This window comes from Melospiza melodia, chromosome 21 (assembly GCF_035770615.1).
Source record: "Melospiza melodia melodia isolate bMelMel2 chromosome 21, bMelMel2.pri, whole genome shotgun sequence".
NCBI lineage: Eukaryota > Metazoa > Chordata > Aves > Passeriformes > Passerellidae > Melospiza > Melospiza melodia.
The window spans coordinates 11734857-11754250 of NC_086214.1; the positions used below are offsets into that span (position 1 = coordinate 11734857).

Genomic DNA, 19394 nt, shown 5'->3' on the forward strand with positions numbered 1-19394 from the left:
TTCTTTCCAGTTTCTCCAGATTCCTTGCTAGGTAGATTGGGGCAGGAGGAAGAACACTAAAGGAATATCCCTTTATTCCTTTGAGCCATTCCTGCAGGAGAGGGAGAGCAGCAGAGATTCCAAGTTCTCCATCAAACACAAAAACCTCTTTCTTTCATGCCCAGGAATATCATTGATCCCTGTGAAGATAATGACATTTTCATAGTACTTTTTAAAAAGAGAAGATGTAAGAATTATTTATAATATTTATAATAAATGTTATATAATAAATAAAGAAATATTAAATAGAGAAGTATTATATGTATAATAAATTATTTATTTGTTGATAAATAAACAAAACCCAGGTAATTTCCCCTTCTGTGCTGTGCTCACCTTTCCATAATGTGATGGTGACTCAGAGCTGAAGGCTCAGGAGGAACAGTGCAATTGTTCTTGGCAAGTTCTCCTGAATATCCAGAATTAATATTCAGCTGCAAGCAGGAGCCTGGGAGGTTTCCCTGATTGGATTCTCAGCCCTGCTGCCCCAGGCTGTCCCTGTGGGTGACACTTTTTGCTCTGCCTGAGCTCTCAGTGGCACACTGGGGTCAGTTCCACTCTTGTGGGCATCACTTTGGATTTTCTTTGCTGCTTTCTTATGTCTCTATTTTGTTGTCCTGAGCATTTCCCTTTGCTGCCATCTCAGGCAGGTGAAAGCAAATCAGAGCTCAGGCTCCAGCCTTGCTGAGCTTTACTTGGGAATGAGGGGATTTTCTTTGTCTGTCTTTGGTACTACTAAAAATCTACAAATAAAATGCATGATTTCAGGAAATTATGATGATCATCATCAAAAAACCCACATTAAATATTAGAAAACACCATGAGCATTTTGCCATCAGTCCATTATTGGTTTTTAACATCTCTAAGTCAAGACATGCTGTGGAATCATGAGCTGAAGCAGAACAGAAGCAGATGAGGATTCACTGAAGAAAACACAAAAATACAAAAATATTTGAGGAGGCAGTGGTAACTTTGTAAATACCTTGTCCTTCCCCAGCCCTTTCCATCTAAGGATTAAAGCACAGTTTTCAGGCATTAATAAATTAAATTTCATGGTGCTCTTCCAAAGTTTTAAGGCAATGGAGCTCTTTGTCTCCTGGATGGATGGAGGTGCAGGGATTAAATGATTTGCTGGCAGAGGTGTCATTTGTCAGCCCCAGACCTGGGAGCACTGCTCAGCCTCCTATCATGTTACATCTTCCAATTTACCACTGCTGCCTTATTAGAGCTCAAATCCTGCTTTAACACCAACTTCCCCTGCGTTATCTCAGAGCTCAGCTGCTGTTGCTAATCTTTATTTTTGCCTTGCTCTATTATTTTCAGCGTAACCCGTGGCAGTTGTGTCTCTGCTGTCGCCTCCGTGCCTCATTAAGGAGCTCACTGGGCTGGGGGCACCACCTGCATTTGGATTTGAGACCTCTGTGCCCCTGAGGAATCTTGGGGCTGCCTGCCTGTGCTCCTGATAGATCCAATTCTGTGCTATTAGCAGTGTTTCACAGATAAACCCAGCAGAAATCATCCATTGCACTTTCCAGGCTGCATCTGGAATACTGATTTCTTTTTTAACATTTGGTGCTTTGTTAACAGTTAAAAATTCTTGCACTTTCATGGCTCTTCTCTAAATCTTTCACAGAAATCTCTCTTCCATCTAAGAAAATCTACTTGTTTTATTTTTCCTTGATTTTCTCCTCCTGGATTTGTTATTTTGTGTTTATATAATTACTATTCTAATTTACTGCTGCCTTTACTCCAGAGCTGTGCCTTGCAGAGGCCCATTTGGTTCTTTATTTTTTTAATCATTGCTAGATGGTTTTCTCTACCAATACCATTACCAGTGTGTGTTTTGGGGACAGAATTGATTGAATTTATTTTCAAAACATTACTTTGCCTGGGGTTTTAGTAATTTCTGCATTAGCTACATATTTCATTACTATTTAATAGAAGGAAGTTTGGTTGGGTTTTTTCCTCTCTAGATTTCCTCCTTTTTTTGTTGTTTTAAAATTTTGTGAGACATTTGATCTTCTGTCTATTCTAAGGAATATTTGCTCTTTCTTTTTCCAAGGAATCTGTGTGGTGATTACTGATATTTAAACACACACACACATGTGTGTATATATATATATATATATATATATATATATATATATATATATATATATATATACATATATATATGTATATATGTATGTATGTATGTATATATATATATATAATGTATCTATGTATGTATATATATACATATATATAATGTATCTATGTATGTATATATATATATAAATATATTTTTAAAAATATATATATATATAAAAATGTATTTCAGCTGCAGATGTTGAGCATTTTCCTTCAAGGCACTGTCTCAGTGTGGTGCTAAAGAATGATGAGAGAAGGATGATGGAGTTTGAGGATGAGATATCAAGGCAGGCAATTCTCATTTTTATCCCATCACAGGTGATATTCACATTATTCTCATTACATTTTACCCTCAATTTCTGTGTAGAGACCTGCTGTTCTCTCCAGCATGGTCCATTTCTTGCTGTTTGTTCCAAACAGTTGTGTAATGTTGCTATCCATGGTTAGCAATTTGCTGCTTTTTATCCAAGGTAGCTTGGATGTCAGTGCTGCTAGAAGTAATCATTTATTTTTAGATTTTAAATCCTTTGGGAATGCACAAAGCACTGTAGACATAGAGGATAATCATTTGTCTCCAAAGGTTCCTTATTTTTTATTAATGTTTTGATTTGCTATTCTCTCTGTCTGCTATCCCTGCCTCCCTGAATATGTATTACCAGGGTAATTGATAGTGTGGCTCCTGAGGAACTCTCTTAAGTGCTGATTAGAGCTGTGTCCCTGCTCCATTTCAGCCTCCTCATCATGGGCTGAGTCAGTCCCACCAGTGCATTATTTACAATGCAGCTTCAAACAACTCCTGCTCATGCTTGGGGAACATTTCTTCAGATCTGAGTAAATTCCTGTCACATCCCGAATCAACTTCCAGGCAATGTCACCTGTTTGCATTTGTTTACCTTCCATAGGGATAAACCCTGAAAGGTTGCACATTATTCCACATTTTTAGGGACAAACCCCGAAATTTTGCACATTACTTCATGTTCTTAGGGATAAACCCTGAAATTTTGCACATTATTCCACATTCTTAGGGATAAACCCTGAAATTTTGCACATTATTCCATGTTCTTAGGGATAAACCCTGAAATTTTGCACATTATTCCACATTCTTAGGGACAAACCCTGAAATTTTGCACATTATTCCATGTTCTTAGGGATAAACCCTGAAATTTTGCACATTATTCCATGTTCTTAGGGATAAACCCCGAAATTTTGCACATTATTCCATGTTCTTAGGGACAAACCCTGAAATTTTGCACATTATTCCACATTCTTAGGGATAAACCCTGAAATTTTGCACATTATTCCATGTTCTTAGGGATAAACCCTGAAATTTTGCACATTATTCCATGTTCTTAGGGATAAGCCCTGAAATTTTGCAATTATTCCATGTTCTCTGTGCTTTGGGTGCACAGGACAGACCCAAGGGCTGGCACTGGGTAATGTCACAGATTTTCCTCCCTTTTCACTCAGGCTCGTGCTGTCCACAGGCTCTTGTGTGCTCCTTGCTCAGGGCATTATGTAACAGATTCTTTCTTATATTTAGAGCTTGTGCCTCTTCTGAAGAGATCACAGGTTTGATAATAAGCTTAGGGAAAAGTTGACAATCTTCTTTGTGGAGGGGGAGAGGGAAAGCAGAGCTGTTGGGCAGTTCTGACATGAGCAGTGTTGGCACCTCTGAAATGGGTGCTGGGAACGTGCTCATCTCACAGAAAATCAAATGGAACAAATAAGACTTAAAGACTGATTGTGCTGCATAAACAAAGTCCCAGATTGTGGTGAACAGGCAGAGTTTGTGTGGGAGAATTTGTGAAGTATTGAGAAGTCCAGGGTAGAGAACCAATGTCCATAATCTGGTGAGATTTGTAATGTCACACTATGAAATGTCGCAGCTCTTATTGTTTTTTCAGTTGACCTTTTAACAATGTGCAGAGATTTCTTTTTAAATGGGACTGGGAGTAATTTTAAGACATCTCTCCCCAGTTTTAAATCATTCTCTGTACCTTCTAGGACAGGAGAGAGGCCACAGCACTGCAGAATTGTTTGGAACATCCCCAGCTTGTTGGGAATCACTTCCCAGAGCCTTTGTGAGCAAGAAGAGCCAAATTTAGCTGTGTACAGCAGGCAGGCTCTGCTCCATGGGCTCAGGACCTGCCTGGCCCTGTGGAAATCCACATTCCCCTGCTTGGAGCTCACAGAATTTCCCCACCTTGGTGACCTCAGAGTGCAAATCCTCAATAAAGCTGGGAACAGGGAGAGGAGGGAGCAGGGGAGCACAGGGACCCTGTCCCTTGTCCCTCCCTGGGATGCTGTGCCTCATTCCCAGAGCCTGAAATGTCATGGAGCCACTTCCACAACCTGGCATGGCCTCCAAGTGTTATTCCTCCTCTATTTCAGTGTTATTCCTCCTCTATTTCAGTGTTATTCCTCCCCTATTTCAGTGTTATTCCTCCTCTATTTCAGTGTTATTCCTCCCCTATTTCAGTATTATTCCTCCCCTATTTCATTAGTATTTGATAGAAAGAAGTTTGGTTGGGTTTTTACCTCTCCAGATTTTCTCCTCTTTTTTTTTTTTTTTTTTTGTCCTTTTCAAATTCTTTTTACTCCTTAGAGATGCTACAATTTCCTGCTGTAAATAGATCCATCTAGGAAGTGGAAGGTGAGCTATAAAAGGAAAACTGTTTGCTTGAAGCTTATGTTGCTACAACTACTCCCCCAGCTCTTCTCCCTGCAGCATCTGAGTGTAAATCTCTCCTTGGCATTTGTGGGCACAATTCTCCTTGTGAGTTGGTTGTACAGTGAATTTCCCAATGCTGCAGTCCCCTGTGATGGCAGCACAAGGTGGCAAAGTCAGATATTGCCACAGATTCCCACCCAGGCACATTGTCCCATCAGCACAGATACTGGAATGCATCTTTGAAGCTACAAAAAGCATTAAATTCAACATGTGTGTAACATAACTTGTCAAGTTAATGTCAAGATAATTTCTGTCCCTGTTGCTTTTTGTGTGTTCAATGTTTCATGATGTGGCCTCTTAAAATCCCAGGATTTCCATGCTGCAGCCTGGAATGTGAAGCTGGATTTGCCATTGTAAAATCAGGTGATATCTTTGCATTTTCCAGCTGAAGGGAGGGTGGATTATAGGCAAAGGGAGAAGAGAAATATTTGAGTTCAACACTTTAAATAATTCACTGGAAGGCTTAGAGCCATGCTATATAATATGTAAACACCTAAGTTCTGCTTATCTCTAATAATTTAGGACTAATCCTAAGTAACCATTCAACCTGTCCAATGAAACCAAACTTTGTGCCAGTGCAGGGTTTGGGAGAGGCCCTCACCTGCTGCTCATGACTGTGATTATTGAAGATGGATGGCTGGAGCTTTGGCTGCTGCCTCTTTAGGAAATCTTTTAAACCAGGATTGGAAAGAGAATATTTTACAGCCTGGTGAAAAACATCTAAATGCTGCCATTGTGTCGTTCAGGCCAGAACAACCCAGAGCCCTAATGTATTTTATCTGCTGTTCTGTTCCTCAACACTATAAATAATTCAGATCTGTTGGCTTAACTACTACTGGCAACTGTTATTTATTAAGAATGACTGAAATAACTATGTGGCTCAGTAGAACAGAATGCATTAGGGACTTTAATGTGAAACAGAATAGCTGAAACATTTTGATTATCCTTTAAAGAAAAAGCCTAAACCCCTAAACCTGCCATTATCCTTTGCAATTCTGCAAAGGACAAGTGACAGTGGGAATTAGGATGGGATCTTTCTGAGTAACTAAAGGGTTTTTCCTTTAAAAGAGCACTCACCCCAATCACAGAGCCCCTTTTATCCCTCCAGCATCTTGTTCTGTGGGCATCAGTGTCAGTAATTGTCATCTTGAGGTTCCAATCCAATCTTTAATGTGCCCCACTGGGAAATCCTTGAATCTGCCCGTAGTTACACATCTGCCTGTAAAACACTTTTAAAGGTGCTGCACTGTTTTTTATGTTTGCTTTCATTTGTTTCTCTTGCACGTCATGCACAAGAGCAGCAGGATTTTCTGGGAATCAGTGCAAGGGAATTGCTGTTCTCTTGTTCCATCCCCACTTTAGGCTTAATTAATAATATCTGGCACTTCATCATTGGCTTGGAAATTGCTTTCCAGAGGTCAATAGCATTGTCCCTGTGTTGCAGGCCCAGAATTCCTGACATCAGGCATTGCTACAGCACAAACACAGTGTGTCCCTGCACACAATTACAGCACTGCACAACAGAATCAGTCTGCAAGCCAACTGATTATAAATGGGGCATTTGGAATAAATTTTTTATCACCAAAAAGAGTTGACATGCAGGACTTGGATGAGTAATTATCTAATCTTACATCTGGCATAAACACCCAAGCCATTTGTGTGATGAAGTACAAGGCACAGGAGGGAGAAGGCAGCGAGGGAACATTCACTGCTGACTCAGTGCCCATAAATCTTCCAGGGTGTGTTTTGCCTTAGATTTGATATTTGTTCAATGGGTTGAAAGAAGTTAAGTGATCAAATGTCATTTGGAAATCCTGGTCTGCAATTCTGATTTTTCCTCAGTTACATGGAGATAAATGCTCCAACAGGAGCAGGGTTTGGGGCCTGGCTCTGGGGGTGTTACTGAAGCTGAGCACTTGAACAGGCACCATCTTCACCCCTTTTTAAAGAAGTAATTTAACATTTGTTTGCCTTAATGATGATCTGCAGGAGACAGCAGGGGATGTGCTGCTGTGGAGCATTTTATTTCATTTCTTTGAAATGAAGTTTTAGCTATAACACCAAAATGCATTTTTCTTTCTGACAGAGGACTTGGGTGTGTTAATCTGATCTCTGATAAAACAGAGGCTCTGCATTGGGGGATTCTTATTTAACTTGTATTTCTGACACATCAGATCTGCATGGAATATCCTTTCCACTTAAGGGAAGTGTCAGTGGAAGTTTATTTATAACAGAGAAAAAATTGGGCATGAATCAGTGGTAAGTAAATGATGTGCCTGAACTCTGCTGCAAGTTTCCTGCAACATGAACTTTTCTAGAGACTGTGTCATTAATATTTTATAGCAAGGAGAGAAATCATCAAAAACTCCAGCTAGGACATAAAATATCTGAAATAATAAGAATATATATAAGTACCTTCAGAGTGAGCTGGACACTCTCATTGATTTTAGACAGCATCTCATCCTGGCTTGACAAAATGCAGAATTCATAAATTAAATCTGATGTATACAGTGCATGCTTTTATGCTGATGTTGGCACACTTTCAGATGTAAAATTAAATTACTTTTTCCAATAAGGCAGCACAGATTGAAGCATGGATTCCTTTCTTTGCTAATGGAAGCAGGAGAAAGATATTGAATTACGCTGACTTTCAGCTGACTGAGTGCCAAAGAGAGAAAAATCAATGACATTTTTAATGTCCTGTGGAGCTTTTAAACAGGCCTGGCTCTGCCAGGGAAACTCAGTGTGAGGTAACTGCTGCTGCCATTGGGTTTCCAGCGAGGAAATTTCCTTCTCCAGGGAAGCAGCACCTGGCACTGATGTGGCTTTGTCCCCATTCCATTCCCAGCGGTGCCAAGTGGGCACAGGGAGGGTGTTGGGGGACTCTGGACACCCCCACACCCTGAGCAGGGCATGGGCTGTGTGAACGTGCAGGGTAATCCTTGCAAAACAACAACAAAATCCAGAAGGATCTTTCCTCTCACTATAAACCCCTGAAAGTCACATGAGTGGGTAATACCAATAAATTACCTTTCTTTTGATGAATTAATGATAGGGTAAACACAGATTTATTTTCACTGGGAGTTTGCATTTGCAAAGCTGAATACCAAAGAGCTAAGCTGCGCAATCAATGCCCATCAAATAAGTGGCTTGTTGGCGTTTTTAAATTTTATAATAATATTTTTATAATTTTTAAAGCGCATTTCATAACAGCAATTAAGGTTTTATTATAAAACTATCCAGTCCCTCAGAATCTTACTCCTCAGGTAGAAAATATTCTGATTTAGATGGGGGGAGTCTATTTAGATACATCCTCAACATCTTGATGTTTGTTAAACCAGAGGTTCATGGATTGGGGTCCATTTTTCTCTGCATTCCTTCAAAGTCCAGGTTTCCCTTTCTTTTAATAACAGATGGATACAATCTGGCTGTGAAGTGCTGGGATATGATTTCCAACAGCAAACTTTGTATCCTCAGCTCTTTGCTGTAATGAAGAAAACCCTCCCAGAGTCACTCCTGGGAATTCAATTTCTTGCAGTTATTTGGCTTCCAGCTCCTGGCAGGGCCATGCGGGGTTTTCAGGGGTTGTCCATGTTACAGGAGGTGATTTCTGTCATTTTAAATGCAGCCACAGCATCAGCCCCAGAAACTGGAATATGAGTAACCTCAGAACCCCCACGCTGGGAGGATGAGTGAGAGAAATAATAGAATTTGGTTTCAAAGATAATACCCAGGCAATTTATCCAGGCAGGAGCTCAGGAGAAGCTGCTCTGTGTGGTTTGGATTCTTCACAATTCACCCCTGTGGTGTCAGTGCTATTTTATTGACAGCCATTAAATCACAAATGCTTATCAGGGGTTTGTGGGCAGCCAGCATTTATATTTTAGATACACACTGCCCTTCCTGACATTGCACCTCATCAAAGAGACAGAGATGACCTTTTTATTTTGTCTTGCTCACATTTTGGTGCCTTTATGTACTGCCATGTGCCCTTCACCCTCTGTAGAAGGGAGCACTGACTTGCTCTGCAGAAATTGCATCAGAGCTCTGAGCCTAATTCATGTGCTGAGAACAGTCTGTGAAAAGCCAAGGGTTTCCCCTGGTGAAGCATCTTCATCCAGCTGTGCAGAGGATTTCTGATGAGCAGTGCTCCTCTGCTTTGGGTATTTTTTCACATCCAGTTAAGACAGACTTAACTACAGAAATATATCTATACAAAATAGGCCTGGAAAACATCAGCGAGCAGAAAGCAGAAGGTTAAAAATTTGGTGAATGCAGTGTCTGCATAAGACAGGGGCATGATAAATGTATCTGAAGTGTCTTTTTGCAAGGCTTGTGTATTATATTTCTGCTGCTTACAACTGTCAGCACAAGGACAGGCTGGCTGGGATGTGAGCAGGCAGCTGTCTCTGGGAGCCTATAGATAGCAGCTTCCTTGGGTAGCACGTTTGCAGCTCCCTCAAACAGATTTATCAACATCTTCACTGTCTCACCACTGCCAGCTCAAATGACTTCTCAAGGAGCTTTGGTTATGCAAGCTTGTAAAAGGTGCATTGTTTTTTCTATTTGTTTCTTATTTTTGGATGTGTGTGTGTGTGTGTGCCAGGTTTTTTTTTTAGTAACTCACTGCAGCAGATAAATCTAGTGCAGGGTTTCACCATGTGTTAAGGGGGAAAAAAAATAATAATACTCCATTTGTCCAGCGTGACCAGGCTTTAAATAAGCATCAGAACTTCCAGCAGCTGTGCAGAGCAGTGGAACAGCACAGGGCAGGGATGCTCTGGGAGTCAGGAGAGGAGAACCTGCAGAGATGGGAGCTGGAAATAGCATCTGCTGGGCAGATCCAGAGGATGCAGCCATAATCATTTTAGGGTCTTGGAATGCTTCACTGAATATTCCCCTCTAGTGCTGGGTGACCTGGAGGAGTCTGGGGACAAACAGGAGCCCCTCAATGCTCCAGGTCCCTCTGGATGGCCACAGAAACAGGAGCTGGAGGAAGGGAGGGCGGGGAAACAGCCCAAGGAGCTCCCCAAAGCATTTCTGTGCTCATTGCTCTGCGCTTCCCAGCATGGGAACCTGCAATAATAAAGACTTTAAAGGCTTCTTCAAAAAGCTTCCAGGCTGTTTCCACAGCTCCATCTGGAAGGTCTCCTGAGAGTTGGGGATGTTTTGTAAATACAGGCAGGGGACAAATGAGGTTTTTCTTAAAGTGAATCTGGCAGAAGTTGCTTTCTAACAAGAGCTTGCAACTGGCCACACGAGCAGGAGTTTCCCAAAGTGCATCCCTGCTGGAATGTCTTTTGGAAAGGGTGCAGTTCATCTGTCATCCCTAAAAAGTCTTTTACCACCACAGTAAATTACAGGCCTTTGGGAATGTGCTGTGCTTGGTTCTTTTCAGGTCATGTTCTGGGTCTTGGATTGCTGGGTGAAACCAAATATGCTGCTTTATCCTGTTTGCCTGTGCATTTGTTTTGTGTCTCAGCAGATTGAATAGCATTTCTATTTAAATCATTGCTCATTCTAACTAAAACAATTGCTGTTCTGTGGTGTCAGGGGATTCCTGAGGTAACAGGAACACTGTGCATTTTGTGATTTACTGCCCGCTTTGCCTCTTGAAAGCCCCAGTTCGTTTTGGTCCATTTTCCCTGTTTGTTTGGGTTAGTGATGCCTCATCAGCTCCCCCAGACCATGACAGGGCTGGGGATTTTCAGCCCTGGTGCCCTCGTTGTGGATTTAGGCATTTTAGCTTCATTTTCCCATCAGAAGTGCTAATGCTCAGAACTGAGAGTTTTAAGAACTTGAGGTCTCTCTTTGCTGGTTTTCCCCTCTCCTGCAGCTGTTGGTGACACTGTGAGTTACCCAGAGCTGTTGTTTGCCTGTGTGCTCCACTTAGCACTTCTGGCAGTTATGAGAAAAGAGTGAGAAAAACCTAAGGAAAGCTATCAGAAGTATGAAAGTATAAATCTCCTATAGATTGAAAATATCTCCCACTCTCATCTTGGTATTTTTCCCTTCAGTTGGGCTCTCAGCAAGAAATTGCAGAATACTTCACAAACACGGATTTAGGCCTTCTACAGCCTTCCTCCTCCTCCTCCTCCTCCTCCTCTCCCTGAGGAAATGACATTCTCATTCCTTGTTTGCAGATGAGGAATGAAGGTCTGAGTGGCGAAGTGACTCGTCCAAGGTCAGCTGCTGAGTTAGTGGCACAGCTATGAATAGACAAAGGCATTTTAGCTCTCAGCTCTCTGCTAAACAAGACTGTGCCCTCCCAGTTTCAATTTGTCAGACTTCATGACTAATAACACTTGAGCATCTAGAAGGTGGCAGAAGAATTTCTTTGCAGAGCCAGCAGGTAACCCCTGGTTACACCAGCAGCAGGGTGGGAGCTCCTCCCTGTCCCCAGGGATCCTGGTGACAATTTTGGCTTTTGTGAAGAGGGAGAACTTTCCCCTTGGATTGCTGTTTGTGTCATGTTGCATCTGCTCACCTGAGTGCTCACTTTGGTGCTGAAAACAGAGATAGAGATCCCAGAGCTGGCTCTTCATTTGTCTTAGTGCAGCAGTAATGAAGTGTCCTCAGAGCAGTTTGCCTTCAACAGCTATTTTAAACCTCCAGAGCAATCTGCTGTTCCTTGAAGGGAAAAAGTAATTCAACTAAAAGTGCTCTGAGGAGCCAAGGGAGAGAAGGAAACGTTGAGAGGTGCTAATCAGGAAGGGGAAATCATCTGTCTGCGTGTGGGCACCTCCCTGCTCACATGGCACAGCCCTGCAGCAGCCACATAAGAAGCTTTGTGATCAACAAATGTCAAGGGCAATTAATTCTTGGGCCAGCAGCTGTTATTATTAGGACAAAGAGTGGCCAGACATAGAAGGAAAGCCTTCAGCTGATTTGTTTTCTCTACCTTTCCCCTCCAAATTGATCAGTTGCTCAAGCCCCAGCACTGAACTCCATTGCAATAAGAATTTCAAATTTGCCATCTCTTTTATTTTCAGGAGGAGAGTTTGTATTGGATTCAGAGCACAGAGGAACAGCTCAGGGAAGGTGTTTAGAAAGTCCTCCCCACTTTAATGCTATCAGGATGGAGAGGAGTTAAGCTGGTAACATAATAATATGTGGGCTGAATTAAACCCACCTCAGACTGGTTTTCTCCAACTTAATTCATGGAAGCAGAGCACTTTTAGGCTTGACTTAATACCCTCCCAGAGTTATTCCAGGATTGCTACAATGCAACTGTGGGTGTTCTAAACACACCTACGCTGCCTGAGAATCAGGAAGGATGTACTCAAAATCCTTTAATTTATCTAATAACATCTTTAGCAGCTTTTTGTGTAGGTTTAGCATTGTAATGGAAATGCACTCTATGGCTGGATATAGAGCTGCTGTGTGGAAATGGAACACGTGAACAGCACTTGGAGCTGGGGGGAAATACTCTGACCTGCTACGCCTCCTGTAAATGCACCTTTCACTTGTGCCATTGGTCTCTGCAGTTAAAATAATACCTAAAATTTCAGATACAAGTGTTCATGGCTCTGGGTATCCACAGACATTGCTGTGCCCCCTCCCAGGGCCAGGCAGAGCAGAAATTCCTCCCCTCTGGGCTATTTATTCTTTGCTGTTTAGTCCTGAGTCTATTTTAGCCACGTTCCTAACCAGGTTCCCTCTTTGCCCATGATGTTCCTGAGGGTTCTTTAGAAGTGACACAAAACAAGTTTGGTTTTTCAGCCCTGAGCTGGTCAGGGAAGCCTCGGACTGGGAACAGCTCAGATTCCTGCGGGTGCCCTGCTGGTAACTGCTGGGATAATTCTGCTATCCCGGGCACTGAGACCTCTCCCTTTTTGGGGAATCTCGTGGAACATGAGCAGAACCAGCATGACAAACCTGCTCTTTGTGAGCCAAATAAAGACAGAAAAAACAAGGCAGGAAATCAGCTCCTCCACGTGCCAGGAAGGGCCGGGATCTGAGCCCCGGGCTGGGCCGTGAGGGCCGGGATCGGAGCCCCGGGCTGGGCTGGGATCGGAGCCCCGGGAAGGGCCGGGATCGGAGCCCTGGGAAGGGCCGGGATCGGAGCCCCGGGATGGGCCGGGATCGGAGCCCCGGGCTGGGCTGGGAAGGGCCGGGATCGGAGCCCCGGGATGGGCCGGGGTCGGAGCCCTGGGAAGGGCCGGGAAGGGCCGGGATCGGAGCCCTGGGAAGGGCCGGGATCGGAGTCCTGGGAAGGGCCGGGATCGGAGCCCCGGGCTGGGCCGGGATCGGAGCCCTGGGATGGGCCGGGAAGGGCCGGGATCGGAGCCCGAGAAGGGCCGGCCCTGAGGCGGCTGATTCCGGAATCCTGCCTGGGAATTCCAGGGAAAAGCCTCGGATGGGTGGGGCCCTAACGAGGAGCTGTGTGTGATTTCCAGAGCTTCCTAACAGTGTTAGACAAAGGTATTTATTGTTAATCTTATCCTTTAATCGTTTATAGATATGTTGAACAGAAGGGAGTGTTGTTGTTCATTGCCTGTTCTCTGGATTTCTGACTTGGAATTCTGTGGTTGATGGATGGTTTCTGGGCTGAAATTGGCTCTGTGTCTCTCTGTGGCCCTGTGAGAGTGGATGTATTGGGAAAGACATCATTATCCCACTAAAATCTGTGGAAATTGGAAGTTTCAGGCTGTGTCAGCAGGAGATACCTGGAGAAGTTGGGGCTGACCAATGGGAAATTCAGAGTTATACATAAATTAGGAGGTATTGAATTCCTCTTGAATGAGAGAATATACATTAAAGTGGCCTTGGCTTGCTATAGATTAATTAACCTTGGGGGATACCAGGTTTAATTAAACTACAGTGAGTTAAAGCCACTTCACTCTGGGTAGAAATCATTCCTGAGGGAGCTTTTTTACCTCATGCACATCAGCTCCCTGTGGGTTAACCTGACCCTTTGGACACTTTGAAATCTGAGGAATTCTGGAACCCTGACTCCAAATCTTAGGAGAAACTGGACTTAACTTGAGTTAAAATTGTACCATACATATGTAAAAAATGTACAGTGGTGTGACAGACTCTGGAGGGTCCAAGTCTAGATTTGAAAAGAATTTAAATAGAGGTTATGAACTGAAACATTAAAACTTAAGAACCAGGGAACAGAGGAGTGAAAGGAGCAACCAAAACCCATCAGTGAGTCTGAGGTCTTGCTGCAGGGCTCAGGCAAAGAACCTTGGTGAAGAATACACTCATGTTACCTGGCTGAATCACACTAAAACATCTTTTTGTGCTTTCTCTTTTTCCTTTCCAGTAATTGCCCCTCATTTCTGGCCTCTGCTTTAGCCAGAGCAACGTCAGATGAAGTCCTGCAGAGCGACCTCTCGGCGCATTTCCTGCCCAAGCGCGTGGACAACGCCGACGGCATCATCCGTAAGTGCCACCAAATCCCAAATTCCCAAATCCCACCCCTGGGCTGAAATTCTGGGACAGAAACACCCCACATGGATGGAAGAAGCCTCATAGGGAGCTCACACCACTCCTGACAGAGCTGCAGGTCTAATTGCTCAAATCAAACCTTTGGAGTCACTCTATCAAATGCATTTTCGTGGCTGTGTCTGCTGATGGCCCTGAATCTCTCTCTCAGCACTTCATACAATGTGGTTCTGCTGGCAAGTGCCAGTTGTCCTCCCTCATCCTTGGAGCAAAGTCAAATATATGTGGGAAGAGATAATTTAATTCTGAATTATTTCAGTCAGTGTGGTTTTTACTATGGCTTGTAAGGGTTTTTTTTATGGTTTTAGCAAAAGGTAGTATAAAGAGATTTCGTGATTAAAAGGAAGAAAAATCCTTTTTCTCATTTGTCTGTGTTGGCTGACAAGATTTTTGTACCCTCCAGCTCAAGGTCATGCACCCTAACTCATTTCAAGAGTGTGCTGGCCTAAATAACCTTGACAATTAGCTGGGTTGTTCATTACAACAAAGAGCAATGTTTCTCACATGTAGTAACAGGAATTCTGTCATTTGATCTTGAAAATACAGTCCCCAAACCACTTTGTCCATTCCCTCCTTTTTTGATTAAAAAAAAATTCCTGTAAATTATTCTGGGGAAAAGGAAGATCCATAAATCTGGCTCGTCAAAAAGGAAGATTTTGCTGTATTCCCCAGAGGCCCTTGGAAACCTGAGGAACAGAAAAACCTGCTCTGGGTTCCCTTTCTGTAGGTATTGCTGCCTCCTCCTGCTGAGCAGGTAAATGGAATAGATTTGTCATTGTTCTGGCTGAGCAGCCTTCATTAATTTCAAATTGAGATCTCTGAAACTTGCATAAATATTTGACAGTCTCCAAGGAAATGTTGACTAAGCCTCCACACAGAATATCTACAGAATTCAACAAAAAAGGAAAAAAGAAAGGGAAAAAAGCCACCACAAAACCCTCACACCTACAGAAATTGACATTTAAATATATCTAAGGCTGTAAGACAGAGGCAAACATAGATTGAGATGGGAACAGACTGCAGCAGGCACTAAGAATAGGGCTCCAGATGCAGTTTGTTGAGGTGAATTGTCATAATGAGGATACTTGGAAATAAAATATCCCTTTGCTGATGCAGTGTGAGTGTTAAATTGTGAGGGTTTAGGGGGAGAGGAAGAGAGAAATCCTCTGGCCTGTAGTAAAGCAACAGCTTCATACAAACCCTGCAATTTCAATAACCTAAGTGATAATTTTCTAAAGCAGGACATAAGAATGACAGAATCACAGAAAGGTTTGGGACATTAAAGATCAATGGGCATGGGCAGGGACCCCTTCCACCATCCCAGAGGGCTGCAAGGTCCATCCAGCCTGGCCTTGGGCACCTCCAGGGATCCAGGGCAGCCCCAGCTGCTCCATCAGTGCCTCAGCAGCCACCAGGGCCAGGCTTGGCCCAGCAAACCCAGACAAAAGTGGTGACAGCAGCTCCAGCCTGGAGACCCTTCCAGGGAGTCCTGGAGAATCCTGGGCTGGTGCTCAGAGGAGATCTGCCCTCAGTGGTGCCACATGGAAGAATTCAATGCTTCAATGCTTTGGAAGAAAGCAAAGCAAAGTGTGGCAGGTGGTGAAAATGGGATTTCTACATCCTGGAGTTTGATGCTCAGAGTTCACTGTGCCCTGATGCTGTTTGAGCTGCTGCAGAATGTGAAACCAAGCTGAATTTCACTGCCTGGCTTTAATATCCAGTTCTATGTCAGGTTTTTATGAACCCAGAAAGATTTTTACTCTGTGTAATACAAAGAGACATTTACCTGATTTGCCTCAAGTTTGAATTTGCTGAAAGATAAAAAAAAAGCTATTTCAAATTTCCTTAGTGGCACATTTCACTCTGAGAATTGCAACGTGACAAATCATGTCCTGTGCTTAGGAGTGGGGAAAGCAGCTCTTGGTGGGGAGAGAAATGAGAAACTCCATGACAGAAGAATGCAAATCTTACAAGAAGAAAAACTGGTTGGAGTCCACAAATGTAGAATTGCAAGATTAGGGGTCTGTTGTGTTTGGGGTGACCATGTGTTTTTGGATATCTGAGTCACAGGCCATGACTCTTCCAGCTGCAAGAGATTTTCCATGAGACCTGAATGATGTTGGATTTCTTGTTTGAAAGGTCAGGTTAAGGACATTTAGCTTTGGGGTTTGTGTGTGGAGGAAGAGAATCTTGTGGAAGTTTGGCTTTGTTAAGGAACCAGCAGAGGCTGGATAGCAGGACCATGGGACCTGGTGTCAGATTTCCAGGAGATGTCACAAAGCAAATCCTAATGTCCATTACCCAGTTGTTCCAGGTTCTAGGAGATGGATCCTGGAGATATACAAAGAGACCTACAGCTCCTAGATGAAGGAAAACCTTGGTTCTGACCTGTCCATGTTATCAACACAGCTCATAAAACATGGCACTTAAAAGCAGGACCTGAATCCTGGTATCCTTTCCACCCTCCTTCTGCCCTGTCATCTTTGGGAACAGCAATGCCTGAGCTGGATTTCCCACTCACTGTGGTGCAGCTCAGCATTCCCTCCAACCTTGGGGATTTGGGAGCAGCAGGAGGGAAATGAAATTCTCCATGACACAACTGCAGTGCCAGCTGAGTCAGCTCTGGCTCAGCGTGGCAGCATTAACAATTGATGAGTAATTTCCAGCTGTGAGGGGGAGGTTTTTATTTGGCATTTTATTATTCTCCTGTTTTAACCTCACGAGCAGTTGCTGATGATGCTGACACCACCCAGGGTCCCCTGGGAAGGGCAGTGAGGATCTCAGCAGGGCCCTGGGTTCACTGGCACCCTCCTGCAGAGGTGCCACAGGTGACTCTGCCATGTCTGCCCAGTGGGGAGGGATGGGAGAGCAAAATCTGTGAGCTTTCCTCTGAAAAATACAACTTGGACACCTCAGGTTGGACATGAGGAATGGGAGAGCAAAATCTGTGAGCTTTCCTCTGGAAAATAGAACCTGGACACCTCAGGTTGGATGTGTTCCTTCTTTAAATACATTACCCAGGGAGATTTCTGGTGGCCCCAGAGAGAGCAGCACAGGTGGGGTGAGGAACCCCCCACTCACACTGTGGGAGTGTTTGATTTCCACCCCTTGGTTTTAAAGCTGTGTGATCAAGGAGCCAAGGTTCCTTTTGGTTATTTATCCAGTGTATTTTCAGCTTAATACCTCTTGATTGAACCAACCCATAATCAACAGAGCTGGGACAATATTACAGTATTTGTTCCTAAGGGTCTGGGCCCCCTGCTCACTCTAGACCTAGGACAGGAATTTGTAAATGCTGCTTTTAGGCTCTGTACAGAATTCCTGTGAAGTGAGAGATGCTGCAACTCCCTCCTCTCCTCCCTGCATGAGCCCCTCCTCCTGCAGGAGTGATTGGCACTCCTGGATTGCTGCTGCTCAGCTTTGAGGATCCTGCCTTTGGTGAGCCATCATGAACAAAGAGATGGGGACGTGTTCAGCTCTGATGCTGACTTCCTGTTTTCCTCTCCTGGATTTCAGAACAAATGTCAAGTGCCTGAGTTTTCACGTTTTAAAATGACAATTTCCCAGGAGTGCCAGTTCAGCATTTTCTTAAATTTGAGGCCTTTATGGTTTTGTCATTTGCTCATGCAGATTTCTCTGACACACCGTTGTCAGGAATATGGGAATAATAGGAAATCAGGGAATAGCTAAGAAGGCACACCTGAAAGTGCACAAAACACCTTAAAATCACTCTGGTAATTTCTGCAGATTGTTTCCACAGCCTTGCCTCAGCTCTGCAATGAAATGGTGTTTAGAACAGAGAATTTGGTCCAAACCCAGTGTGTCATTGTCAGTGAGGGTGGGTTCTGTAGGTGGCACCCTGTGCCATGACACAGTCCCTGTCAGAGCTGCACACCCTGGGCAGGGCCAGCCAGGGATCCAGCACTTTTCCTGCCTTTCATTGTCTCTGCTGCTGCAAATGAGTTCCCCAAAGGCACAGGGAAATGTTTAAGTTAAAAAGACAGACAAACAATGAGCTGCTTACTGATGAATGCTGATTATGGTGACTTTGGCTTCTTCTTTTCATGCATCAGAGCCCAGAATTTCCCTGCTGACATCAACTGCTTGGCTAAAATGGTTTTGTTTCATCTCTCTAATGTATGCAGGGGGAGAAAACTCTGCCTTAATAACACTCTCAAGGCTTTCATCTGTGCTTTGTGCCTTCCTCAGAGATCGAGACGGTGAAGTTGGCCCGTTTGGTTTACAGCAAACTGCACGAGATCTGCAGCAGCTGGGTGAAGGATTTCCCCCTGCAGCCCAAGCCCCACCGCTACTACGACACCTCCATCCACGCCATCAAGAACATGCGCAGGAAGATGGAGGACAAGCACGTCTGCATCCCGGACTTCAACATGCTCTTCAACCTCGAGGTGAGCTCACACCTTGAATTGGCACATTCTGTGAGAATTGGCACATTCTGTGAGAATTGACACACTCTGTGAGAATTGACACATTCTGTGGTCAATATTGTAAATGCTGGTCCACCGACGAGGGGAGAGAATGATGCATCTGACTCCATCTTATCAGAATAATTTATTACTTTATTATACTATGTTATATTAAAGAATACTATACTATACCAAAGAATAGAGAAAAGATAATTACTGAATGCTAAAATGATAATGAAAATTCGTGACTCTTTCCAGAGTCCAGTCCAGGCTCTTCAACCTCGAGGTGAGCACAAACACACACAATCTGTGGTCAATATTGTAAATGTTGGTCCACCAACGAGGGGAGAGAATGATGCATCTGACTCCATCTTATCAGAATAATGTATTACTTTATTATATTATTTTATATTAAAGAATACTATACTATACTATACTATACTATACTATACTATACTATACTATACTATACTATACTATACTAAAGAATAGAGAAAAGATACTCACTGAATGCTAAAAAGATAATGAAAACTCATGACTCTTTCCAGAGTCCCAACACAGCTTGGCCCCAGTTGGCCAATGAGTCAAAACAACTCACACCAGAATCAGTCAAAACA

The 19394-nt window shown here is 43.4% G+C and overlaps 1 protein-coding gene across 1 annotated transcript in view; it reads left to right on the top strand.

The window, feature by feature from the left end:
- PPM1E (protein phosphatase, Mg2+/Mn2+ dependent 1E) overlaps nt 1-19394 on the top strand; it is a 62496-nt gene that overhangs the window by 34586 nt on the left and 8516 nt on the right. The window contains exons 2-3 of the mRNA XM_063173743.1: nt 14169-14287; nt 18560-18759. Of these exons, the coding sequence (XP_063029813.1) occupies nt 14169-14287; nt 18560-18759 (319 nt within the window). The remainder of the gene's footprint in view (nt 1-14168; nt 14288-18559; nt 18760-19394) is intronic.